Raw genomic sequence first — 27,650 nt, forward strand, 5'->3', positions numbered from 1 at the left:
TCGGGGGGCGCTCGCGGCACGCGCCTAGCGGCACGCGCCGCCCCGCCGCGCGCGCAACGGCCGGCGGGGCGGGGCCAACCAACCCCTCGCCACGCCCACCGAGCCCGGTTCCCTCTTCCACAAAGCCCGGAGAAAGGGGCGGGACCGGGCGCGAGGGGCGCGCGCGCGCGGAGCCGCGCGGCGATTGGCTGGGGCGGCGGGGGGAGGGGTTTAACGGGCGCTGCGCCCCCGGGCCGGGCAAAGCAAAACAAAGGCGGCGGCGGCGGGAGCGCGGGGCTCGGCAGGGCTCGGCACGCCACGATGCCTCGGCCGCCCCTCGGCCCTCGGCGCGGCACACGCGCGCCCGGCCCCCGTCTATGACCCGCCCGGCGGCCGCAGCCGAGACGGTACCTTCGAGGCGAGGGAAGCCGTCGTGTCCCCCCCCAATCCCCCCTCTTTGTTTGAAGGTGAGGGCCCGGCGCAGAGCCCTCGCTGGCCGCCGCGCCTCCCCTCCTGCCCGTGCCCCCTGAGGGAGAGGGGCCCGGGGGCTGCTCATAGCCGGGGCTGGGAGCGGAGCCGGCGTAGCGGTGAGTACCCAGCGGGCGAGCAGCGGCCGATCTCCCTTGCGCTGGGATTTATTGTTTGGGGCAGGGGGGCGGCTGCCAGAGGAGCCCCGAGCTGCCTCTGGCCGGGGGGCCGGGGTCTGGCGTGTGCGCGGGGCCGCCGAGGCAACTTCGGTGGCGGGAGGAGACTCGGGCGCTATTTATAGCGCCTGGAAATGACGGCAGCGCTGTCTGCCCGCAGCCTCCTCGGCACGGGGCGGGTGGAGGCGGTTTACATAATTGAGGGGGGGCGAGGCTGAGCTCGGCGGGCAGGGGTACGGTGCGGACTCCCCGCGCTCCCCCCGCCCGGAGCGGGGCCGGGCGCGGTGTGTCCCCGCAGGGAGCCGGTGGCTGGAGCGGGGACCACGAGCCGCTGTCCTGCGGGAATCGCTGCGGGGATGCAGGGAGAAAAGGCGGCGGCGTCACCCGCACGGCAGTTTCGTGCTCCGGCGTGAGAGGAAACGGCTGAAAGGCGCACGGGCAGCGGCACCCGCCCGGCGGGGGCACGGAGTGCCAGCCGGTAACTTTCTCCGCGCTTCTTCTCTCCTGCTATTTCCCGGTACCTGAAGTGACAGTGAGGCTCCCGTGGCTCAGTCTTTTAACTTTGTGAGCCTTCCACTGCTGGAGCAATCGCACCGCAGGTTAGCGAGAGCGCGCGCACCGGCCGCGTCCGGCTCTGTGCAGCTGCCCAAAGACTCTTTAAGCTTATTTCGCGTCGTTCCTTTCTTTAAACGCAGAAGGAACGACGCGGGGAGGCCGATTTCCGACACGTTTTCCCTCTCCCCACACGCAGCAGGAAGCCGCTGTTTCCCGGCCGGTGCCGGGCCCGCCCCGCTCTGGGCACAGCGGGGCCCGTGCGGGGTGTCCCCCCCACCCCCGGCCCCGCCACACTTATCGGGGTGTTTGTTTACACATCCGGGCCTCGCGCGGGGCGGGGCCGCCCCCGCCCCATTGGCTGCCCCGCGCACCTCCCCGGTGACGTCACGCGGCGGGACAGGGCCGCGCATCGGCCGCCCCCGGGGCACCGCGGGGGGACCTGCGGGGGGACCTGCGGGGGGACCCGGCTCCGGGGGGACCCTCGGGGCGGCCCCGGGAGGAGCGCGGGGGGCGGAGTGCCCGGTGCAGCCGATGCGCCCGGAAGTGCCCGTGGGCGCTGGACTGGTAGGTGCGAACACGCGTAGATCGTGGGCAAGGACCACTGTGCTGTGGTCAGAAAATTAAGAAGTAAATAGTTATTTCAGGCTTTTACGCTGTTCTCCGTAGAGTAATGGACAGCAGCTGTGGAACTGCTCCTAACTGTCGGGGGAAGTGAAACTGGATTTATTCACCGTTTTTAGAGGAAGCTAAGAAATGGTTTGGTTTGAATTTTCCCTTTGACAGCACAAAGCAGGAAGTCTCTGGTTCTTAGGGTGTGTATTGAACACAGTTGCCTTTTTGAATCAAATACAGTTTTGTCAAATGAGATTTGGAATTCTGAGGATCGTAGAATCGTTAAGGTTACGATCATTAAGCCAGCGCTGCCAGGGCCAGGACTAACCCATGTCCGCAAGTGCCACATCAACACCTACTGAACTTTTGCAAGGATTGAACTTGTGTTTCAGTTACAGATGAAAGGGGTTTAAGCCAAAGTCAAGACATGTTTGCATGTGGTGCCTTTCATTCTGAAACCCTGAGAGAGTGGGAGGGAATGGTGCTGCATCCAAGTGATGGCTGATCACTAGTGGTGTCCCCCAGGGATCAATGTTGGGCCCAGTTCTATTTACTACCTTTATGATATTTACCATCTTGATGATCTAGATGAGAGGATCAAATGTACCATCAGCAAATTTGCAGATGACACCAGGCTGGGGGGGATGTTGATCTGCTGGAAGGCAGGAAGGCTCTTCAGAGGGACCTGGCCAAGCTGGATCCATGGGCTGATTCCAAGGGGATGAGGTTCAACAAGGCCAAGTGCCGGGTCCTGCACTTTGGCCACAACAACCCCCGGCAGCCCCACGGGCTGGGGCCAGAGTGGCTGGAGAGCAGCCAGGCAGGAAGGGAGCTGGGAGTGGGGATTGACAGGAAGCTGAACAGGAGGCAGAGTGTGCCCAGGTGGCCAAGAGGGCCAATGGATCCTGGCCTGGATCAGGAAGAGTGTGGCAGCAGGAGCAGGGAAGTGATTCTTCTCCTGTACTCAGCACTGGTGAGGCCACCCCTCGAGTGCTGTGTCCAGTTCTGGGCCCCTCAGTTCAGGAAGGACATTGAGGGACTGGAGCAGGTCCAGGGAAGAGCAGTGAGGCTGGGGAAGGGACTGGAGCACAAGTGCTGTGAGGAGAGGCTGAGGGAGCTGGGGGTGTTAGCCTGGGGAGAAGAGGAGGCTCAGGGGAGACCTCATCACTCTCTACAACTCCCTGACAGGAGGGGGGAGCCAGCTGGGAATTGGTCTCTTCTCCCAGGAAGCAGCAGTAGGACAAGAGGGCTCAGTCTCAAGCTCTGCCAGGGGAGGTTTAGGTTGGATATTAGAAAAAAGTTTTTTACAGAGAGAGTGATCAGGCATTGGAATGGGCTGCCTGGGGAGGTGGTGGATTCGCTGTCCCTGGAGGTGGCATCAGTGCCATGGTCTGGTAGCCGTGGTGAGGTTGGATCAAGGGTTGGACTTGATGATCTCGGAGGTCTTTTCCAGCCCAGTTGATTCTATGATTCTGGTTTTGTCCATTTATATGAACCTAAATAGGATCTGTATCTAACAGTAAGTGTTCAGATGGAGAATTTAACAGGAACCTCATGTTCTTAGGTAATCTTCCTCCTGTAATCTCTTACCTCTAATAAATGACTTACTGTGACTACTAGCTGTTCTCCAAAAGTAAGCTGTTTTCTCAAAATAATGTAATCATTCTTCTCTTTGCAGTTGTAATTAAATTATCTTGGGACACGAAGTATATAATATTTGTTTAAATTAGTGTTACTATTTAAGTTCTGCTCTTCATGCCAAATGGGTGAATACTTCAAACATATCCCTTATCAAATGTGTTTTTCTTTTCAGTGACAAAAGCCCAATCATTCTGATGTGTAGATGTGCAATTTGGATGGCAGTTGGTTCCTTTATTCTGTTGTTGCTTCATTTCTTTTGACTGCCTTTGTTCTGCTACATGTCTTCTTTGTGGCTTATCTCTGCCTTTGCAATTCTTTGTGTAAGAAATTTTCTTGTAGCAAGTCCTTCAGTAGTTCAAGTTTTCTCTCCTGCTATCATTAGTTTAGGATTAAAAAACAACTAAAGCAAACCCTTTAAATTTTGCTGTGGCTGTCTCATGTGCTAGGCCTGCTGTACAGATTACTTTCTCAAGACTTCTTTTGAAGCACAGTGACTGCTTCCTGTAAACCATCTTTAATTTATGTGGCTTTCATTATCTGCTCTAGTTGTATTACTTATATTTGACTGCTAGAAGAGTGGCTAGCTGCTGCCCTGCACACAGTTTACAACTGTAATAATTGCTTTGCATGCTTAGCTGGCTCGAGATACTGTAAATTCCTTATATGGGCTCTCATTTCTGTGTTTGTGCTATTGATCTACTCTGTCAGTCACCTGATAGCTGATGACATAAGTGACAGGGCAGTGTTTCGTGTTTGCATTGCTCATTAGCTCGATGCACATAGCACGGGAACTGCTGGCCTCTGACAGGTCAGTAGGTGTTGTTATGAGTATTTGGAATCTGTAGTTTTCAGGCAAACCAAAGAGATTTGCTTTCCAGCCTAGCGGGAGGGTCTGGCACACTCTGTACTGCCTCTAAAATGCACTCTGAGCATTAAGAATTAAGAATGGGTGTTCTCTGTGCAGAATTTAGCTTTTAGTATCTGACTCTGACTTTGGTAGCATCTATTAAGACTATTCTGGTACACTGAGGAAGATCCTAATTAGCTTTGATCAGGACACTAGTCAAGAAGGTCTTTGCCTAAAGGCATAATTGTGCTTGAAAGAGGAATCCCTGAATGGGGTGGCAGCATCTTACTTGGGTTTTGACTTAAAGCCAGGTGTGATACTGCAAGATTTTTGCTGAAAGCTGAAGTGCAAATATATCTTGTGTGTTTACTGTTGGACAGAGCAAGTATTCTCCAAGATGCTATGTTGGAACTGACCACTGGAACTTCAAGGACAATTAACTTTGTCTCATTCCCTGCCTTTTTGCTGTAATTTTCTGCATGGATGTCTTAAAGAGAATACCTGGTATAAGGTAGAAAGTGCTTGTGTTTCTTGGTGAACTGAGTCTTCTCCCTCATCAGAAGTGTGGTGGAGTAGAAGCCGTTAGTGGAACAGAGCTGCTTGTCGCTGTGTTGAATGGAACTTGAACTGCGCAGCTTCTTAGAAAAAGGGGCCTGTAGTGCAGCCAAGGATTTGCTCCAAATAACACTTTGCTTTATGGCTGGAGTTGTTGAATAACAAGTTAACTCTGGCGTTGTTGTAAGCTGCTAATTGTTCTGCTCTTTTCACCTGCAGGTTGTGACTGTTTCTCTTCTGTCATTTGTGTGGAAAGTGCCACACACACTCCAGAACAACAACGGCTTTTGCTTGCATATTCCAGTGTTTCTTTTGTCAGCGAGTTCAGCAAAGTTGTAATTCTTCAAGTGCCAGCCCTGAGCTGAGTGAGGAGCCACCAGCAGAGATGGTAAAAATGACAAAATCAAAAACGTTCCAGGCTTACCTGCCAAACTGTCACCGAACCTACAGCTGTATCCACTGCAGAGCCCATCTCGCCAATCACGATGAATTGATCTCCAAGGCAAGTGGTTTCTTTAGAGACCTGAATTATTTCTTAACCAAAATGGTTATCACTGAGTCACTGCTCCCAGTAGATAAGGGATGCAAATTGATGCATACTTCACTCTGTCTTCCCTGGGTTGTGTACTGAGAACTGGATATATTCTGGAAACTTCTGAATGTGACATAAAGGTTGATCTAATATGTTCCCCATGTTAACAGCCTTGGTCTGCTGTCAGGTGGGTACTATTTGAGAGCTGTCCTATCTGAAAAGTCTGCTAAGGAAAACTGTCAGAAGAAAACGTGGATCTCTGGGTAGGGAGATTATTCTCGTTATGGTTATGCCAGATAGAGATTATTTTTGACTCTGTTGGACTGATGGTCACAAAACTGGCTGTTTCTAGAATGTCCCACTTCTGTTATGGAATCTGTAAACACACTTCTGCTGTATACCAGTTCCTAAGGAATATGATTAGCCAGAGCAGTTCAAAATAGTTGGACTGTCTGAACTTAAGCTTAGAGGATAGGTGGATCCTTGAAACAGGTGAGGCCTGCCCTTCTTACCTGTTGCCAGAAGAAACCAAGACTTGTGATGTATTATATATGTAGGAAAACTTGAAGTTTGGGATAAATACTAGACAGACTGGTTCATTCTTTGCTTCAAACAAGCTCCTGATTAATTTACTCTTACTGGTGTTCTGGAGAAAATACTTCAGTTGCTTTTCAAACCTATTAATACAAACTGTTTTCTATATATCTGTTTTGTCAAATAAAGTTAATTATAAAGGGTTTGCCACTAAAAATGTTATCTGTTGCTCCTGCCTGTTCGTGTGTTCAGCAGCACTAAGGTGATGCTGCTTTCCAGTGCTGAAGAGATGGAAAGGGTTGAGAATGCTGCTACTTCTGAATTTAGGTTTTCTTTGGGTGAGGAGGTAGTATACCTGCTTGCTTATCTCTTAGAGGGTTATCAAGCAATAATGGGGATTCCCCATACAGTTTTTTCCTGTGTTACTAGTATTTTTAATTTAGATCTCAAGACAAGTTCTTGATTCAAACAGTAAAATTGGTGTCGGTTCTTGGCAGTGTTATTGTTTGGTGCATGCTGACTCCTGCTCTGCCTTCAGTCTTTTGTCCTAAACAATTCTTTCCCTCAACTTAGTGCATGTATTGATGCATGGAACTGCAAATGTGACACATCAAATGTGAAACAGTGAGCGAGTTACATACATAGAATTATGTGAAGAAGTTACAAGTGAGGACTTGCTTAACTTCTATTAACCTGAAGAAGGTTTCTCATTTTATTGTGATTGATCTTGCTTTGGTTTATGGTCAGCAAAACTAAGAGAAATGTGAATGCACTTAAATTTAATTTTTTTCCATGTTGATTTCAGCATTTGAGTATAAGAGGCCTTTTTGCAACACTGGACTACAAATTGCAAACATTCATAGCTTCATTATTCACTGTGCATTCTGGACCAAAAAGTACTGGGAGGGGTCAATCTTTCCTGAACTTCGGGCTGTAGATACCTATGGGAAGAAGGAGACTTTGCTTGCTGTGTCTTTTGAGATGTATTAATTGAGAAAATGCAATCCAAGCACACAGACTTAATAAGGAGCTCTTCTCTTTGTGAACTTAGATTTTTGCATGTCAACTAAGATGCCAAAGTTGCCATATGAGCCAGTCCCAAGGCCTTGGGAATGTTGATCAGCAGAATATTTTTAATATGTTAAGCAAATCATATGTTCATTTTACAGCTTCATAAATAATTTCAAACATTAAAAAACAAATTTTCAATTCAAAGAAAACACAGAGGACTCTTAAAAAAAAAATCTATCTAGTAATTACAAATAATTACTTCGAAGTTGTTTCTGATGGTGTTGGGAAGAGCGTTAGAGGTGCATTCTGCTTTATTTTTGGCTTCTTTAATTGTTGGTGAAGACACCTTACAAAAGCCTTTGTACTCGCAGGTTGACCATATGTTTATTTGACAGCTGATCTGTATTTTATCAAGATTTCTTGACAATATTTTATTGTCTAAATCTGTATGGTGAGATAGATTTAAATGTGAGGTGTATCTTTTTGTATGTTTGTAAAATAAAAAAGAACATTTCTCATTGTACTTGTATTTGGGACATAGCTTTGAAAAACCCACCTTCCTTAGGCTGAATTTATATACCAACATTGGAGAAGTTCTTCTGATGGAAACAACTACAAAGCAGTAGATACACTGGGATCATTAAAAATAAGTACTGCTGGCCTGGGGGTGGTGGGTGGAAATAAAATTTGATTTATTATGAATCTTTTTTCTGAACTTCTCTCGAAGTGCCTTCATTGAGATATATTATGTGCAATGAACTTGGGTTAATGAGAGATTAAGGGGTTTTTTATTTATACGAACATATCTAGGATGATGTAACTACCCAGCCACAGGGGGGGAAACCCAAGCCAGAAAAACTCCAAACAAAAATATAAACCAACCTGACGTGTAGCAAGTCATTTCTATACAATCTAAAGTTAACTAAGAATGGTGTGGTTCCTGGGCTGGTTTGGATTTACTGATGGAGCAGAGTTGAACTATTCAACCTGATTTCCTTCCCACTGCCTTATTTTGAGGGCTTAGTTAAAACCTAAATCTCTGTGTTACACTCACTAAATACAATTTTTGGTTGCAGATTGTTTCACTTTCTTCCAAATGCTTCCTCTACACTTTCAATCCAGGCCCCTGGTGCCGCAGGTACTATGCAGCAGATAAAGGCAAACAGTATTTATTTAATGCCTGGCTGTGGCTGCTTCCTTTGGGGGTTGTTCTCCACCCTGTGTTTCCCATGTGCATGGTGACTTGCTTCCTTCTGTGTGGTCAGGGAAAATGAACCAAAACACACGGTGCACTTTTAATTTAAAGCAGCTCCAAGTAGCTTTCTAATGTGCTTTGACGTATAAGGATTTATTATACCTGACACTGAGGTGTTTCCAACTTGAAGATGAAAAGATAAGCTGTGCTGTGAAACGAGTGGTGTTTCTCTTAAACATTGGTCTGTTATGGAAAACCAAAGAATGCTCCATATTTCTGTCAATCATCCCTTTGATTCCGATCCTCAGAATATCAGACTTCAATACAGATTTGCAGTTCTGCTTTTGAGAACTGTTAATGCCAGTTGTCTGCCATGGATGGCAGCATAGACAAATCACCTTTTCATTCTGTTTCTGTTCTGTTGGAGCAGCAGCATCTCTTTCTTGCCTTGGAATTAATCATGAAGCTCTCTTTTTTTTTTTCTTGTGCCCTTGCTGATCATAAAATGGCAACCAAGAGTCCTTGCAATGGCTTAGGAATAAGAACACGGACTAATGAGTCAGGACAAAAGTGTGTTACCTGCGCAGGTGAATTCAGCGTTATTGGTGGTTTTAATTCTCTGCAGCTATGAAAGGACTCTGTGTGTTGCCCAGTGTTGAAATCAGCTTGGATATTGGTGGTTAGAGCATACATTCCAGATGTTTTCACTCTATAGTCTCGTTTTCTGCCGCTAGGGAGGAACTTGGGGAGGAGGAGGAATGGGAAGAAGGCTGGTTGAGATTAGGTCATTGGCCACAGAGATCATCTCAAACATTAGTCTGTACAGCTGGACACATGCACACATGTATGAACAGCTGCCATAATCATTTATAAATTCCAGCTATCTAGAGGAAACCATTGATTTGAAGGATATATACACAATAAGAGAACTCATAAATTGTAGATGACTTTTAATTAAGTGAAATTTTGGGGTTGTGCTGGTACATGTTAGACACAACTGCTTTGCATTGCTAACAAGTCTGCAGGTGATGGATTTCCTGTTTCTTTGGTGAAGACTTCAAAGTGGATATTAAAATATTTTAAAAAATACTATGAGAAGGAGTATACTGTTCTTCACTACACTGGGGAACATTCAGAGGACAGGAAAGAACCTACAGCTTTTTTTATGTCTTTAAAAAGTAAATGGATATTTTTTAGAATCATACCCTACTGTCACCACAGGCCCAGAAGAGAAGTAAACTGAGCAAACAACCACCCATCTTAATAAAGAGCAAGGCAAAAAGCTGATGCCATAGGAGGCACTTACTGGATTTTAAATGTTCAAATAGCATGGAAAAAGTGACATATGTTAATAATAGTGACTTAAAAAAACCCAGTGTAATTAAGTTTTGAGAGAAAATTTCTGCCAGACTCCTTGAAGTACAGGAGTGGTTGCCACTTGTGTTTCCTGTACAAAATGTTACACGTTTACTGCTCCTAAACTCATTCTGGAGTAAGTTTTGTGAGAGGTTTAACTGGAAGAGTTTCTTCTGAGTTGTTTGTAAGTAGTAGACAATGTGCAGTGATTATTAGCAGTAGATAATTTCATAGGAGGCAAATGTTACTTGAAGCACTTGAGAGGGGTTTGTAGCTATTCAGTTCCAATAATTGTGTAGAAATTCAGGTGTGATTCAGCAAATTACAAAGAAATACAAATACTTAAGAGAAGCCTTGGAACCTAATGGATATACTGCAAAGGATGATGCTTTGTTACTCAAGGTTGACCTGACTGAAAGACTTGAATCATCTTAGTGTGCCTTGATGCTGGGAATGGAAGAAAATTTGGATGACTTTGTACAGATGCCTGTATAAATACTGTCACTTTCTTCTGTCTTGTTCATTGCAAAGCATATCTGACCAGAGGGGGAAAAAGTCATATGAAGTCACAGACAAGACTAGATGTGTCAATATTTTCAAGAACAAGTTCTACATAAAGGTATATACGTATATACATACGTAATTGTATTGACTGCACTGGGAAATCCTTGTACCTTGTGGGAAAGAACGATCTTGGTGGTTAAATGTAGTTCTCCAAGGCATTCAGTATGGGCTGCTCTTCTATTATTGATGAGAAGGGAGAGTCTTCAGCCTAAATAGATGCTAAAACATTTTTAGCCTTGCTTGGCAATCTGTGGTTTTGTCCTCCGCTCTTTAACTGATGAGTTCAAGAGGAATTTTTTTTAAAAGCTTTGTTGTCTTTAAGTAAATATGCTATGCTTAGCTTGGTTCAATTTGGTAATTCTCCTGTGCTTATGATATAATGGGTATTTAGAACGATAGTTGGGCCCATTGTGTGCTTGAAGGTCATTTTTGTTCCCTGCCTAATTTCATAAATATTCTGGTGATAATTATTTTCTCCAAAAAGTTTCTAGGTTTTTTGGGTTCTGTTTTTTTCTTTTAAGGGAAGAATCTAGTTTTTGAAAGAGAATCAATCTTTGGAAAACATCCAAGAATAGATTTGAAGGCTTAAAGGAGCTGGAAAGTACAAGGGAAGTGTTCTACTGTACGGGTGTTTTGACATAATTACTTCTGAAATCCATTCAAGATGCTGTATAGGTCGAGATAACTTGTCCTGCCTGACAAAGTTTTCACTCTGAGGAAATATCAGTTGCCAGATTTGCAGACATGCGGTTTTTGGGGTGGGATTTTTTAAGGTTATTCTCTATGTATTGAATTTTCTTACTGTATTGAAATCAGTAAGTAATTGAATGGAAATACCCTTTAAATTTATTTTTTTAATACTTATCATGGAGTCTTTGAGAACTTGCCTAGGAAGTAGCTGAGCAGCATTATTTCTGTCTGCATTATTGAGGAGTTGGGACTGAGAGAAATACCAAATGGAACACATTTTTTCCCTCTGATTATTTTTTTTGTCTGTAGCTTATGTTGAATTCAATTTTCTGAATTAATTTTGCAAATCTTGAAGTGAGAGGGTGTTCTTACAGCCTCTGATGCATTTTGCTGAGAAGGTAATTTCAGACATCAGAGCACTCGTGTGTGTTGCTGGTTTACCTTAATAATACTGCCCCTACAAACACTGTTTTCTGTACTTCTCCAACGCGCTTATTTGTTCAGAATACTAATTCAGGTTGCTGTCTTAGCTTCTAGAGGGAACTTCAGCTAATGAAATGAAACTCAGGAAAATGAAACTGAACAAAAACCTATGGACTTCCTTCATTTTCATTCTTTAAAATTCCTGTTCTCTGTTATGAGTGACTTGCAAACTGTGCATGAGGAGATGCTGTTGATGACACTGTGACTTGCTTAGAATAATGCCTGTCCTCCCCTTAATACATGCTAAGATGGCAGTTTCTGTGGATGTGGGGCATGATCTCTAGCCATGCAATCTAATCCCATCTGTGGGGAATAATAAATGATATAAGATTTTCAGTAGGACCCCTTCCCCCCCATGCCTTAAGCTGTGCCTTAGGGCAGTGAATACGTGTTCTGCTTGACTGGTGCTTCCTTTTCTCCTGGGTAAAACAGCTAATCCTGGTGTTAGAGGGAGGGATGGGTTTAACTGAGAAGCACAGATCAAATCTAAATCTGCAGGTGTGTATTAGTGTGTAGGTGAAACATGTATAAAGCTTCTTGGCTGCACAATATATCGACAGAGGTCTCAGGTGATTTGGAAAAGACCATAGTTCCAAACTCTTCTTGCAGTCAACCTTAGTGTGATTCCTAAGCACAGTTGAACATTTTTGCTGACTCAGTGAGGCATTCCAGATACTTTCAGCTGTGCTGAAACAAGAAAACATGATGGATCTTGTAGATCTTTCTGTATAAATGGAAGAGCTAGTCAAAGATGTGGATTTTCTAAGGAATAAATTAACTCATAAATCAATCCAATATTATTAATTGAGGACCATGAAGAAACAGCCTTAAAGCAAGCTTAAATTTTAACTGCAAGGGTTAGTTGAACTGATAAATTGTCCAGCTTCTGAGTAAAAATCCTGGTTGCTGTGAGTGATTATTGATGGCAGTTGATCACACTTGCCACATCTTCTAATTTCTCTCTAATGGGTAAGACACATATTTAAGACTCAGTTTGAATAGAATGTTCTGGTTTAGTGATGATTTATGTACAGTGCCAGTGATCTTGGAAGTGCTGAACAAATCTTGCAAAGTAGAAGTTTGTGTTTGCATAGGTGATGTTTGTTCTGTCAAATGTGGAGGAACTTGTCTTTGCAGCTGGGCAAAGAAACAAGTGTTCTGTGGCATGTAAATACAATATATGGTCTCTAAACATGTGTATAGGTAAGAAAAGATGATATCCAATTAGTCAGTCTCTGGGAACAGGAAGTAAGAGAAGGTTGTGTTTGTGAACAGATTTTCTTTCTAAAATCACTATCACAGGAAAAGGTTCTGTGTTGCTTCTCCCTCTGCTCTACCCTGATAATCCCAAAAATAGAAGTTAACAAAGATGACCGTTTCTGAGGGGAAATAAGCCTAGGGCAGTACAGCATATTTAGGGCAACAAAGTAAAGGATGCAAGAAAAACCAAGTCATCTTTAAAAATATATCAGGAGAAAAGAACAACTAAAGCAGTGCTTTCCAACCTGCTCTTCTTATTACATTTGGCTAGAATTCTTTTTCAGCTTATAAAACGAGAGGGGAAGAGCTGCTTTTTGTGCTATTCCTGGCATCCTTTTACTGCCCTCTGCTTAATTTTGAGAAAAGCAGGGTCAAAGGAGAGCTTTTATTAAGTGATACTAAGTCAAGACTAAACATAACCTTGGCAGAAATAATTGCATAAGATAGTTTGGAAAGTCTCCTGACTGTTGGTTTGTTCTGGAGTTTTTTCTTTCCCAGCCTGCTGGGGAACTTCAGGTATGGCACGTAAGTAGTTTAAAAAGTGTTTGTGTAGGACCAGACAAAAAAACCCCAACAACCCACCACATTCATTTGTATGTGATTGGCATGTGTAATTAATTACATGTAAATAGAGAAACTAACACATGATTAATAGGAGAGAAGATTTCTTGGTGCAGTTTGAAAGAGGATTTGTGAATTTTAATTCACAACATGGACTTTTTAAAGCAAGGGGAAATGGCTGCAGCTTTTAAAAAAAAAATTAAGAATTTTTATAGTAGCTTAACCAAGTGTCAGGGTCATCATGGCTTTGAAAGTTCTTTTTCATAATTTCAGGTAGATGAAACAGGGAAGTTCTAGTTTTAAGTTTGCTTCTTAATGAATAAGAGGGTTTTTAACATCTGCCCTTTGCTTTTTCTTAAATTTTGGGGTTGCACAACTGGTTTTCTCTAGATTAATGTGTAGTTTACTCAAGCTAGTTACTCATTTGTTAATGAGCAGTTTTTGAGAGTATATATCTGAATAGTTTTTGGTTTCATCTGCAGTAAGCATTCTCTGCTTAGTTACTGCCTCTAATCCTAGTTATTCTATAGAAACTGCAGGCTGTAGGTCTGCACCACTCTGCCAGTTTTATGATGAGTGTTTAAGTATCTCAAGAGAACTGAACTAGTGGTGGGGTTTGGTTTGTTTGTTTCAAAGGCATAAATTAGAGGCATTCCTTACTTTCTGGCGGAGCTGTTCAGACTCCTCAACCAAGTCTCCCCTTTCAGGGTCAGTACCCTCTGAAGTTTCAGCTTTCACTCTGCACAGCCTGTGTGTTTTTCACTGCCTTGTGAAAAATAAGAGTTGCGGTTCTGGCGAATAGAGACAGTACCTTTTCTTTTGTTTCTGCTCTAGATAGAACCTCCTTAGTGTCATTTAGGTTAGAAAAGACCTGTAAGGTCATGGAGTCCGACCATAAACCCAACAGTGCCAGGTCCACCACATCATGTCTCCAGGTGCCAGATCTACACATCTTTTAAATACCTCCAGGGATGGTGAGTCCAGCACTGCCTTGGGAAGCCCATTCCAGTGCTTGAAACCCTTTCAGTGAAGAAATGTTTCCTTATCCAATCTAAACCTCCTCAGGTGCAACTTGAGGCCATTTCCTCTTGTCCTGTCACTTGTTACTTGGGAGAGGAGACTGAGCCCACTTTGCCCTCCTTTCAGGTGGTTATAGAGAACAGTAATATGTTCTGTCAATAATTGTTTTAAATGATTGCTAAAATAATAAAATATTAGCACTGTAAACTGTTAAGTAGAATTTCTCATCCTAATGTAAGATTTTACGAGTAGCTAAGGGCTGTGTTTAACTACAGTGCCACCAGTGCTACCTAGAGTACTCCAGTCATGGACTTCTTCTACCACTCTTTATTGCTTTTATCTTTATTGGTTAATGTTGATCAAGGAGTGTTGATTTATACACATTTTCCTTTTACGTGTTCTTTTTTTTTTTTTCCCAAACTGTTCTGAGTAAGTACATAAGAGACAAAAGACTGTTGCTGTTCTGTTGCTAGTTGTTAGACTGGCAAAATACATAATGATTTCTAATTACTTCTAATGATATAACTAAATACATGTCAGAAATAGAATCCGTTGTAGAAAGGTCCTTCTGCCTACGGTTCCATGCCTGATGTTACTAAAACCATTCAAAAATATTGAACGTGAGATTTTCCTTCTAATGTAGGCTTCTGAAAAGTTGTTCTGTGATCTTCAACACTAGAACTGTGGGGATTCTTAAAGACAGTTGTACTATCTCTGCAGCATGAATAAAATCATTAATTTTCTTGGAAAGTGGGTTAGGGAAGGGAAAGACTGGAAAAAAAGGAAACTAAAGCAGTTTAGGGATTTTTTAAAATGGAATTCAGTATGGAAGAGAGAAAAAAGAAAAACTCCATTTCAGTGTGATCCTGTTTGAATGGGAAATAATGGGCGTGTGTAAATTATCAAGTGATCCAATACAGAAGGAACAAAGCAACAGCTGGAAGGAGTGATGGGTTTGACATACCCTTTGAATGTTCTCCCCGTGGCTGGGTCTGCTCTGCTCACAGGTTCTCCCGGGGCCTTGGGGGCTCAGGACCACCTGATCCCAGCCCCAGGCCCCTGGGCCTGCACTGGCATTGCAGAGTGCCCAGGAGAGGAGCTGCTGGTTCGGTTGGTACAGGAGGAGCAAGGATGCAGTTCCCAGGCACTGACACTGCTCCACAAGCCAAACCAGTGAGCGTGGCTCATTAGGGGTTTTAATGCAAAACTGGGCTACAGCTCTGAACTAAAACATTTATTTAGATCTAGCCAAGGAAGTCTTAACAGTCATCTTTTGTCCATAATCTCTCAGGAATGTGAGAGATTTGAAAGCATATGGCTGTGTTCAGGCATTTTATGATAACAGTTGGTTTGTTAAAGTAAAGCTGAGCTTATAAACTGATCAGATGTGTTTCCTGAGTACAGTATGCTGGGTTTATGCTTGGTTCAGAATTTCACTGCTCTTACATCAAATGATGCAATGAAATTGAAATAAGTCATCTTTTGGGTGCAGCAGGAGAAGACAGAGATGGGAATAATTCCCTTTGAGTTAAAAGCAGATTATTTTAATTAGCATGAACGATGTCTAGGAAAATGAGATTGGTATCTTGCAGAGGGGTAGGAAAAAAGTATGCTTAGTTTGTATTACGGAGTCTAATTTTGAACAATAGTGCTTAACAATGTAAAATCACTGCTAAAAATCTAAGTTAGGTGAAGACTTGGCTGACCAGGCCTTCCTATTAAAGAACTGGTATAAAGTAATCGATCTGCAATAGTTTATATCTGCATTACCTTAATATGTTTACTAATACACCCTTCTGGAACTTATTTTTTTGTTTGGTGGGACTTCTTTTTTTTAACAAATGCAATTTTTGTTGTTTTTTTTTTATTTTTAATACAGTCCTTCCAGGGAAGCCAGGGACGAGCCTACCTCTTCAATTCTGTGTGAGTATATTGTTACGGTTCTGCACACTACTTTCAGAGTGTAACTTTATGCTTCCCAAGTGGAAAACAGTAGGAATTAACGTAGCTTTACTTTGCCCTGTTCCTTTTAACACTGGCTTTACTCACTAGCAATAGTTATTAAAGAGCTACTGGGCTAATTCTGAAATATCCCATTGCACATACATGAGTTTATCTTATATTTTAAGTAATTTTGCTAAGAGCTGAAAGATTAGGGAAAGGTGTTAATGTGGAATTCCTTTTGTGTATGTAGTGGTAACTGTCTTGAGTAGAAGTTGCTGTTCTGAGATACTCCAGAAGTCAGCTTATACTGTGTGACTCTAAATTTGCTTTAGACAACTCAGCTGTAGTCTAAAGAAGAATTTCCCAGTGTGATAGTTGGATACATTTACAGGTTAATGTTTCAGTAAACTTGGTACATCTTAAATGACCTTGAATATTGTAAATATGCTGGAGGCAAAAGGTCTCTGTGATTTTATCAAGCCCGATATTTGCAATCTTAGGCATGTCCTTCCCTTCATAGAAGGCTCTTTGCATTTGCTAATGGGTGTTTTTTAAGTTTTTAATATGCAGGATTGCATTTTTGTCTCTATTTTTCAGTGGTTTTTTGTGTTGCACCTTTTTGAAAAAGTAATGCAGTTACATGTCCTGGTCTATTTTTGAGCAGCACAATGGAACTATTAACTGCAAAGGATTTGTTTATAGGTCCTTGAGATTCTTTTTATATGTAGTCGTTCAGTGGTGATGTGGGACTTGAATTCTAGTTGTAATAGTAAGAAGCTGGTAATACAACAACAAAACCAGCAAAATATTGCTCTTGTTTAAAACGGTCTAAAAACTTGGTTTAGTCTTGCCTTGTGTTTTCTGCATAGATTCTCACCGATGAAAAACCTAGCTTGGTGCAGTACTTCATGGCATGTTTTGTTTTGATATTGCTGTTTGTTCATCATGGCTTAGTCTGCTGATGTGCAGCAAAGAAATATTTATGAGACTTTTCCCCTGCTGCTGTTTTGGAGTTGGTTCTAAATTCAGCTGCTGGTGCTGATTTACTAGTACAGACTTCAATTACAGAGGTCTCAAATTGTTTTTGAAGAAAAGCCCGAAGTTGGAGAAGTCTCCAGTTACTGCCCAGTGTTCTGTTCTGTGAAAGTTTAACTGTGTAGCTGGTCCTCATTGCTGGGAGTGAGTGGGTGTCACCGACAGTGACACCACCAGACACTTGAAAAAAAACCAAAACCCAAACCCTTATTTTCTTCCTGTCCTTGTGCTCAGTGTAACAGAGGAAGTTACTTTTACAGCATCGAATAAGTCAGGCACTTTTTTAAAAAAAACCCCAAGACTTATTTTTGTCCACTGGAGAAAAGGTGGGGAACAGAAAGAAAAGGAACAGTCATGCCGTTAATGTAATTTCTCTTTTTTTTTTTCAGGGTAAATGTGGGCTGTGGTCCAGCAGAGGAGAGAGTTCTTCTGACAGGTTTACATGCTGTAGCAGATATCTATTGTGAAAACTGTAAAACCACTCTTGGATGGAAATATGTAAGTAATATACTTAAATCTTCAATAAATGTTTATGTGTTGAAGCACAGATATTTGAGTAGGCCATTGAGTAGCACCTATACTGATAGTTTAAGTGAGTTAGCTCCAGTGCTTTTGTATATATCAGGATGTGATATAGTTTTGCTTCCTTCCATCTGCAGAAATGCTGTAGTAGCTAATAACTTTATTCTGCACTGGAAATCAAGCATGAGCTATAGGTGCTGTTACATCTGTCTAACATTTCTGTAATACCTTTTTGCAAGATTACCAAGCACACATGCACTAAACCAGATGAAAGAAATTGTCAGAGTGGGTCTTTCATTTCTTGGATTGCAAAAGTTGGTTCATACAGGAAAAATATGAATTGCAGTAAATGGCACTGAGCATGTTTATACTGCTTACAACTAATGTGAACTTGATTCTGTGGTTTGAACAGTTACCCCTGCACTTGCACAGTTCCTGTAACACTTGCAGCTGTGTTGGAAGTTTGATGTTTTGCAAATGTTAGATTCTGAATGTTGCATGTAGGATTTTCACTGATTCAGTATAGCTTCAGATCTTAGAAGTTTTCCAAATGCATTCCCTGTGACGATGAATATAGAGATCTTTTGAAGAGGTTCCCATTTCCTCTTTTCATTATTTCTGGGGATAAGGAAACAACACAATTAACATGCCATTTCCTAATCTTCACTTTAAAAAAAGCATTAAAATTCCCTAGGCAGTGAGAGGACATGGAAAGTTCTAAAGCAAGATCAGCTGTGTAGTAAATCTGCTGATTCCACTTAGAAGTTTACTTCTATTTCCTTGTCAATGCTTTTCAGCCTCTCCTTCCTCCCTCCCTACTCAGTGTAACCAACATGGGTTGTTAACTGTAATGTCTCCTGTAATGTTTGTAATTTTAATGCTTTAATGCTTTAATGTTTGTTTAAAATACTTCGTTTTCCCAGCTTAATTCACTGTGGTCTTGATTATTTTTTTCTTTCTTTCCAGGAACATGCTTTTGAGAGCAGTCAGAAGTACAAAGAAGGAAAATTTATCATTGAACTTGCCCACATGATAAAAGACAATGGTTGGGAGTGAAACATAACGTTTTTCCTTCTGTTTGGACTCTATTCTGTGGGACAGGCTTTACAAAGACTAACGCAAAGTAAAGGAAGAGCTTGGCTAGAGTGGCCCTGAGAATATCACTGAACTCTGAAACCTCACAAATGAGTAGTGTAGTGTAAGTGGCTATTTCAGGCCATGTTTGCCTTTTCTCCTTGTGTAAGTTCCCTCTTTTTGTACGTGTATTATTGTGTGAACAGTTGTTTTGGAACATTTTGGATGACCTTTTTCTAAACTCTCTCTTGACTAGAGAAACAGTTCAGTAATTGAAAACGGATTTTACTGGTTAGCATCTCTCTCTGACCTATGCCTTTAATGCTACCTTCTGCTGTGCATGCTTCTTGCCTAAACACCTCCACTCCGGTCCTGTAGAAGTTCTGTATCTGAGCAGTCTGAAAGAATGTACGGGATGGGGTGCTTTTTTATTAAATGTAGCAATTTCTGATGTGTTTGGCAGTGAAGAGGATGCAGTATTGTAGTTATTAATTTCTTTTTTAAATTTGAGTGTACCACAACCTATGTACATCTTTTAGGTGGGTTGGTTAAAGGTACAGTGCTCACTTCAAAGAAAATATTTCAATTGCACTGACTGAAGTTAGCAGGTCTCAAGTTGTTAGGAAAGGTTATGCCAGAGGTTTGGTATCTTAATGAAATAACATAGATTTTAAATCAATAATGCTATAGAATATGTTCATTAAAGACCAACATATTCCCTAAGGAGTTTGCTGGATAAAAAATTTATAAAACTGTAACTTGAAAGATTAAAAAGAAATATATATGCATCTTCTATTTTGGAAAAAAACATTAGTTGCTGTATTAGGAAAAAACAAAGTTTTGGTACTGTACCTTTGCCAGTAACAGGGACTTGTGCATCAGTAAAGTTTTATGGCTGGTTCCATGTAACTGTATAGTCCTAATGCACTGGACAAAGAGGTTGATGTCAAGGAAACTTGTTGAAGTATTCTGCTTCTGCTACATTTGAACAAAAGTATTTATTTTTGTGAGAAATTGCAAGAGCCTGTGACATGAAAATTAGTATAGTACCTGTAGGAAAAGGAGAAGGAATAAGAGGGAAGGGAAGTTTGACTTGTTTTTTCATAAAATAGCAAGGTAGTTTTTAAAATTTGGGGGTGGGGAAAGGGTTTCCTGGTTTGCTGGCTAAATCATCCCCAAGTACCTTTTTATAATAAAAATTTATATGAAAGTCACCTTCTCTTTTGTTCTCATGCTGTTTCTTTCATGGAATCAGTTAATGAGAGAAACTTCTGGAAAGTGTATGCACAATATGAGCTGTTGGTATCTTTGTAATGCAAACTGAGCAACTGTGAAAGAAGTGCTCTACATAAATTTGCTAACTTAATTTTCAAATTAAACAGACTCTGAAGACTTTTTGTATTTGAATCCTTTTAATGCTTGAGGATAAGATGTTTGGGAAAAAAACCCTTTAACACTACGTAAGTCCTATCACTGAACAATACAAAAGCCTTGCAATACAAAATCCTTTTCTCTCAATAACAATTCTTAACTGGCACCTGCAAAGCTGGTCACGGGTGCTGCTGCTGCTGCTGCTGTTCCGTTTTTGGGAATCTCTGATGGGCTTTCTGAACTCTGCTGCACTTTAGAAATTGTCATACATGAAAAATTATGCCAATGGGTAGAGGCAATACAGATCTTCAAAACCAGCTTTCCAGTGTTTTTGTGGAGAGGAGGAGTGGGAAGAGCATTCACCCACGTGCACACGTTCTCTGTGATACAGGCTGGCTAAACTACATTCAAGATGTTGTAGTGATCTGTACCTATGAATTAAAAATGTAAGAATTAGAGAAGTAGTTGAAGCTGTTGGGTTTCAGTCCAGAGACCTGAGGTGGTACAGTCATGTTCAACCTGGATTTTGTGGCTCACACGTTACTACTTCATGTTCACATCAGGCTTTGAGGTCTCATTTTTAACAGTGTTGTTGATGCAAGATGGGCTTTGGTGTTGCCTGTCTTGTGATCTTTTCGACCTGGAATTCTTGGGATTTTGTTTTCCACCATTGTAATGTATGTTGCCAACAAAGAAGGCGCTAAAACTATCAGCAAAAAGCTTGTGTTGGCTCCAAAGTCCTGTTGCAGTGTTGATACTTGTGAACACATTTATGTGAAGTTTGTGTATCTTTGGGCTTTTCTTATTGCCTGGCTACAGATGTGTTGAGGCAGTACACTGGACTGAAGACTAAAGTAATGGCTGCTTTTCCATGGAGAGCTGAAATTAAAGAGAATATGTAAAGTATTACAGATTTTTCTCTCCAAAATTGGGGGTTTGGCTCTCTCTTGTTTGTAAGCTCATGCTGTCTGTAACACAGTCTGATTCTTAGAAATTCAACCTCTTTCTTCAGTGCATTATTTATATTTCAAACTGGACATTTTCACCAAAACCTTAATTAACTTTGATGCCAAAGGTTGGGACTTCAAGTGCTTAGCACATAGAGCTTCAGACTGCTGGCATAGAGTTAATGATCTATATGTGATGCTTATGGCTTTTAGGAGAACGAAACAAAGCAATATTCTTTTTGGTCTGTCATGAAGAGTGGATGCTTAGAAGGAGTAAAGAGCAGAACTAATACAGAATTGCTATTTTTTGCTGCCATGTAACAATTCTTGAGGCTCCTTCTATTGAGGGAATATGTGAATTTTCTTCCTGCGTTGTTTGGCGGCATCGATAATTATTTTCTCCCCACATAAAGATGTAGAGAGTTCTTGTTATTGGTTTTGGTGAAAGTCGAATCCAGATAGCAATGGCTGCTGGCTGATGTGAAAAGGTCAGTCTGGTCACTGAACCCTCCAGCAGTCATTTAAAAGAAAAATAAACTTACTTGAAAAAAAAATTTTACTAAAGCATTTTCCCTCTAACCAATTTTTGTAATATATTAAAGATTATATTTAAAGTTTGTATGTGTTTGCTCTGGGCAAGTTTACTTCCCCTCCAACTTGAGCACTTTTGTTACTTGTACTGCTTATTTTTATTGTTGGTCTTAACATTTATTTTGTATTTTGTTTTTTATAAACTGTAACAAAAAGCTTTTGTGAACCTTTGATTCTTGCTGGCTCTTTCTTGGACCAAATGAACTGACTATGAGCTGGCTTAGAAGAAATGTTCATTGGGATGCATAGGAATTTGCTAGCAAAAATGTACATGTACTGAAAGTGTTTTTCCACTGAACCTCTAAAGCCACACCTGTCCTAAAGTAATTAATCCTAATTTGGTGTGACTTTAGTAACCTGACCACACATTCTCTGTCTAGGTCCAGAGTCACGACTTTAACAATGATGTTCCAGGGCTGAATCTGCCTCCAAATCCTAGAGTTCTTCTTTGGCTGGTCACTTTTTGATTAATAAAAGGCAACCCTGCCATCTTGAAAAATTCTGTTAAATTGCAAACTTGCTGTGAAATAAGCTGCAGAATTTGGTGAGGGGTTGCTGAGGCATCAACCTAACCACTGTTGCTGTATGCTTTTAGCAGTGTGGTAATCTTAATTTTATCTGCCAGTTAAAAGGGCCAGAACATGAATTTCCCTTGTTTACTCTACACATTGTACACATTGTAAACTACACAGTGGCAAATTGTGTGAAGGAAGTTGGTTACAGCTCCAGCCTGATTTCCCATAGCAAGGCCCGAGGTGCTGACAGGTACCGGTGCTGTGCCCGTGTGCTCACGGTCCAGGGGAGAGGGGGGAATGCAGTTTGTGACATTTCTTTGAATTAAAAACTGGCCTCAGAGGCTCTGACAAAGTCATCACTGCCCATAACCAAATGGCATTTGTATTTATTACTGCTGTATCAGTGCAAGAGTTCCCGAAGGCTGTGCACCATTTTTGGTGGATTTCTGCTCCCCTCCAAGTGATGATTGAGCGTCTCCTGCACGCTCATCTCTGCAGTCAGATTGCAACAGCAGGGACCTACAGTCTCACAGACCAAATTCCAACCATCTCCATAGAAGCTTCAGATTATCATTGGACACTTTATTGGACTCACTGAGACTCATGTTAAGCCAACCAGCAGTACAAACATTTACTGGAAAAGGAACAGACGCTTCAGATGTTTCGTATAAAAGGACTGTTACAAGTGGTTTAAGGTCTAAAGCATGAGTCGTAAATGGCAGTTGAGTTGTGCCTCATTGTTTCTTAAACTCTTGAAAATGCTTTCTTTTACAGGTGACATGGCTGTGTTGCTGTTTTGTCCTAGCAATACTGTACATCATTTGTTGTTTCACTATATTGTATCTACTTGAGGTATCACAATAAAAGCTTTCAATTGTTTTGTTGGGTTACCTCTTGGTTTTGTGCTTTCTTTTCTTCCTCATCAGATTCTTATGCTTCATCCTCTGATAAGGCCAGAGAGAAAAGCCAGTGCTCTTAGCTGCTCTTAGGAATTTCTAAATTGCTTGAATCTGAATTTTATGTGGTTTTAAGACTGCCATGAAACATTTTGGGGTTTTTCCTTTCACAAATCTGTCCAAAATATAGAAAGTTGTGTTGCTACTTTTAGAGGTTTTGCCTGTTTTGAGCCAATAATGGAACATCCATGAAGTGAGAGTCAGTCTCTGCACACCCCAAAACTGACTTTGAGAAGAACTGAAGGAAGTGTGGTGTGCCTTTTGGTGCATTAGCTTGGTCAGCTGTGGACCAGAGGAGCACTCTGGGCACAGACACTCCCTCTGTTCATTCTGCTTTGGTTGGGAGGAACTCCTGTAGTTCCTCTGATCAGATTATCGGTCTCGTCAGTGCATCAAATATGACCCTCTGGGCTGCCTGAGGCTGAGAAGTAATTCAGGGCACACTTGTTCAGCTTCTCCAGTAATCCATCATTTAATCTCACAAAGGGGTGGTAGGGATGCTCTTCATATGAGATCAAGCATATTTCCATCTTGAGAAAGTGGAAGATGGCTTGCTACCCTTTCTTTTATTCAAGTGCTGTCTTAGGGGAAAGAAGTAAGAATCTTTCCAGATCTGAAAAAAAGAAAAGGGATAAAATGGAGATCTGAGGTGTATGGTATTCATAGTATAAAAGCCTAACTTTTGACATGGATATAATCAAAGTAATAGACATTAAAATACCACAGAAGTATCTTTCAGATTTGAGATGTTCATAGTAACATGCCATTGCATTTTGGTGTAGTAAAGGGACTATAAAAACACCAACTGTCAGCAGTTGGGTTACCAGAATGATTTTGGAGATGTGAACTTGAGTGTTGTGTCTTACCAGCTAGAATACACCTGCAGGATATCTGACTTCCAGACAGACAGAGGTGGGCAGATGCCTCATGTAAAGCTTGAGAACTTTCCATTAGATATGTTTTTGCCCCTGTTAAATTTAAATAGCTGGACAGGGGTCTCACTTGAGGGTTCTCCCCACACACACGAAGCGCTGTGGATGTGGCACAGAACAGGGAAACAGTCATGACTAGAGCTTATCCTCTGCACAAGGCTCCATTTGGGTTGCTTTGCCCGTTTTTGTCTCTTCCTGTGTCCCCTGCCCTTGGCTCTCCCCCAGCTGGGTCTGACCCCAGAGCCGAGCACCTGCTGGCACTGGCACTCACCTCCTGTGGGCACAGCAGCCGTGGATTAGCTGGGCTGGGCAAAGGCATCCCTGGCTGTGGATTAGCTGGGGTGGGCAAAGGCATCCCTGGCTGTGGATTAGCTGGGGTGGGCAAAGGCATCTCTGGCTGGGAAGTGGCTGAGCCATGGAACTGATGAGCATTATTTGTTTCTTCCTCTAGCAGGGACTGAGCTAATCTGAGGGTTTGGCTCATCCATTTCTGTAGTATTGCTGAATAAGACTCCAGCTGAGGGTCTGAGATGTTCTATGATCCCTGCAGCAGATTAATCTATGCTTATGTTACACAGAAACCTGATTGCCCACAATTTTGACGTAGTAAAGATCACTCTAGAAAGCAGACAATATAGGTTTTTCAATGTTTAATGGATTAATGGATGGTCTGATTTCTGTATTTTAGTGGTAAATATCATAGCTTAACTTTCCTTCTTGCCCAAATAGACTTCAGTGATTTCTAGCTCAAGAAAAAACAATGGCAGGACCAAATTAACCCTTCATTCAAAATGGAGTTTGCATCCTGGCATTAAAATATGTACATGTTTGTGAAGTCCATCACTGCATGGAATATCGTGGCTTGCCCTGTACCTGCAGAAAGGGTTGTCAATGTCATTTAATTTTCAGAACACCTTCATGACATGATTAGCAATGATCATCTGCTTTATTTTACACCTGATGGAAGTTGTTAGTTTTACAACATGAGCAAAAGCCTCCAGTTTGGGCCTTAGAGCTGATGAAAGAGCAGCAATGGTATATTGGGCGTCTGAAACATTTTTCTTATGTTACAAATGTTGTAGAGTTAAAACTCCTGTGGATTAAAGAGCCTGATTGTGGTAAAAGTTTGGAGGGCTTTTTAGCTGTTGGTTGAATGGCATTAATCAGCTGTGTTTGAATTGTGAGTCAAGCTATTTGTCCATTTAAAAGCAAAATCAAATAAGCTTTATTCTGCAGAAAAGATTATTCAAAATGTTTTAGTACTGAATCATATAAAACCATGCTCACAGAGGTGCAACACTAAAAGGAAAAAAAACAACCCCAAACTGCAGGAGCTCTGTGCCATTGCCTGTGCAAACAAACGTTTTTCCAAAACTTTCTTTAAAAGCTCACTAGAAGTCTGGGATCTTGTGACAGGGAGCAGGGCTGCCAAGGGCCGGAGCAACTTGTTTTGCAATTGGGCCTGGGGGAAATTGCTACATCTGGGGGCTGGGTTGCAGCTGTAAAACACGTGCTTATAAGGGCTGGGGGAGCTTTCTTAAACAAATATATTTCCTAAACAAACATTAATAGATTCTCTGCCATGCGCAGGGAAAACCTGCTGATGTTATTGCAGTGAACCCTTGATCTGTTGATCTGGAACTGCTGAACACTGTGAAACCACTTTGAGAGGCACGTGCTGAGTGCTGTAAGGCCTGTGTGTGAAAAGTATGTGGGGCACTGGGACAGGAGGGTGAGTACTGGCCTCAGTTCTGGAGGGTGGCTCTGCCTCCCAGGAAAGAACTGAATCTGTGAGACTCTTACAGCCTGCCCTGAAGAACAAGCACAAGTGAACTTCAAAGGGAAAAGATGGCATTTTGTGACACTTCAGGCCCCTCCCAAAACTATCCATCTCTGTACCTTGTGTTAAATGGCAAATGGAACTGCTTTTTCTCTGCCCTGTGGAGAAGGATGCCCAAACATCTGCTCATCACCTGTGCTGGCAGTGAGTAGTGCCTCCTGTGTCAAGTCAGCCCCAAGTCAGGCTAGACTGGGGAATCCACAGCTCCCAGCAGCTGCTCTTTGGAGCAGGAGGCTGTTTCTGGCCATAATCTCCTTACAGGCCTCAATTACTCATCTGTTTCCCACTGATGGTCAAATAAGCACTATTGAGTGGATGGCACTCTCTGCTTGGTTATCATGTGTAACCAGAAGACTGTAAATCTGCTTGTCTACTTAACTTTTCATCTTCCCTTCCTTTCTTCCTCCTTTATCTTCCTCCTTCCTCAAGTACACACTTTTTTATGATACCCGTAACTGTCCAAAGTCTGCAGCATTTTGCTTTTTGTTGTTCCTCTTCTTTCCCCTCCAGAATGCGTTACCCAGGGGCAGCATTAACAATTTGTGCTCAGGAAGGGTACCGATGTTTCCTGGTGTTTGATTCAGTGCAGAACCAGCCCGAGGGAGCCTCTGTGCTCCCACCCAGCCTCCTGCATGTGCTGGGAGCCAGCTTAGCCAGTCCTTGAACCTCATGGGCAGAGTACAAGGTGCTGCTCTTTGCTCCTAACCTATTGCTGCTTTACTGATTAAGCTCCTGCAGCAACTTTTAGGTCTAAATACAATTTCTTTGGCATAATAATCAGCAGTGAAGGAGCGGGTATGAGCTGCAGCCCTATAGCCCTCCAGCAATGCTGTGCTGTACTGCCCTGCTCCTCCTGCTCCCAGGCTGATGAAGCCAGTGGATTTTAACCGTGCTTTTTCCCCCCTTTCCTCCTCTCTTCTATAAAGCAAAGTTTCTCACAGCATCGAGGCTGGAGACACAAATTAATGCCCTATAATTACCTACTCATAATATACAAAACCAAAAGCTTTCTCACGTCATTCTTTCAATGTTTACTAAAATAGAGACTTTGTTCTGGCAGACTTCTCCTTCACTGGCCAAAACTCTCGCTGAAGGTTAACAGCTCCCAAAGTTAATGATTATCTTGCCTTGTTTGCTCAGTGTTTCAGAGTTAAAACATGTAAATATGCCTCCCCCGTATAATTGCTGTGATCAGCCAGCGATGAGCACTGCAGCAAACATAAACAAGGCTCTGAGCAGAGAGAAATGTACCCCCTGGCCTGGGCTGCCAGGAGTGTTGGCTCCCCCAGAAAACAGCCAGTGCAGGAGAACGCCGTCCTGCTCGGGCTGCAGATTACACAGAGCCTGCTATGAAAACCCCCTCTCAAAATAGCAATTTCTAATCTCCCCCGAGGCCGTTAATCAGGTTTCTAATCCAGCCAAGCTGTCGGTGCTGTGACAGGCTGCGATCCCCAGGCCTTTATTAGAAACTCCTGCTGGTTACAGCATTTATTGGGTCAGGGGACTGATGGCCAGGGCTGTGTGGGCAGGAATAGCTGCATGTGTTTTGTGAGGCAGATCTGTGATGGTTGATGCCAAGACCTGGCTGCACCTCACCTGTGAGCGCTGGACTTTGCCAAAGGCTCATCTGCATAGAAATGCGTTGCAGCATCAGCTCAGATTTGGTATTTTCTGAAGACTTAGAGCAATCTCTGCCTTTCTGGAGAAAAATGCCATACCTGGTCCTGATTGCTTTCAAACTAGATAGGAATGCCCTGAACAGTCAAAGCTTTTGGGCAGCTTCACAGGAGCAGAGGTTTTGCCCCTGCATGGGGTAAACTCCATGTGGGGTAATTACATCTGCCTCTTGCCCAGCATTCCCGGGGGATTCTATCTTGGAGGACC

The 27,650-nt window shown here is 42.5% G+C and overlaps 1 protein-coding gene across 3 annotated transcripts; it reads left to right on the forward strand.

The window, feature by feature from the left end:
• The first annotated feature begins 452 nt into the window (after positions 1-452).
• YPEL1 (yippee like 1) lies at positions 453-22,928 on the forward strand. Of its 3 annotated transcripts, none has more exons than XM_017815546.1 (5): positions 453-566; positions 5,053-5,335; positions 15,919-15,962; positions 17,408-17,516; positions 18,507-22,928. In XM_017815546.1, exons 2-5 carry the CDS (start codon positions 5,219-5,221, stop codon positions 18,594-18,596), a joined length of 360 nt encoding a protein of 119 aa, XP_017671035.1. In that variant the 5' UTR covers positions 453-566; positions 5,053-5,218; the 3' UTR covers positions 18,597-22,928. The 3 variants fall into 3 exon arrangements, with proteins under 3 accessions (XP_017671035.1, XP_017671036.1, XP_017671034.1); XM_017815547.1 differs by lacking the exon at positions 453-566 and adding an exon at positions 1,666-1,742; XM_017815545.1 differs by lacking the exons at positions 453-566; positions 5,053-5,335 and adding an exon at positions 9,585-10,080.
• The last annotated feature ends 4,722 nt before the right edge of the window (positions 22,929-27,650 follow it).

Source organism: Lepidothrix coronata, unplaced genomic scaffold, assembly GCF_001604755.1.
Source record: "Lepidothrix coronata isolate B3197 unplaced genomic scaffold, Lepidothrix_coronata-1.0 Scaffold51, whole genome shotgun sequence".
Lineage (NCBI taxonomy): Eukaryota > Metazoa > Chordata > Aves > Passeriformes > Pipridae > Lepidothrix > Lepidothrix coronata.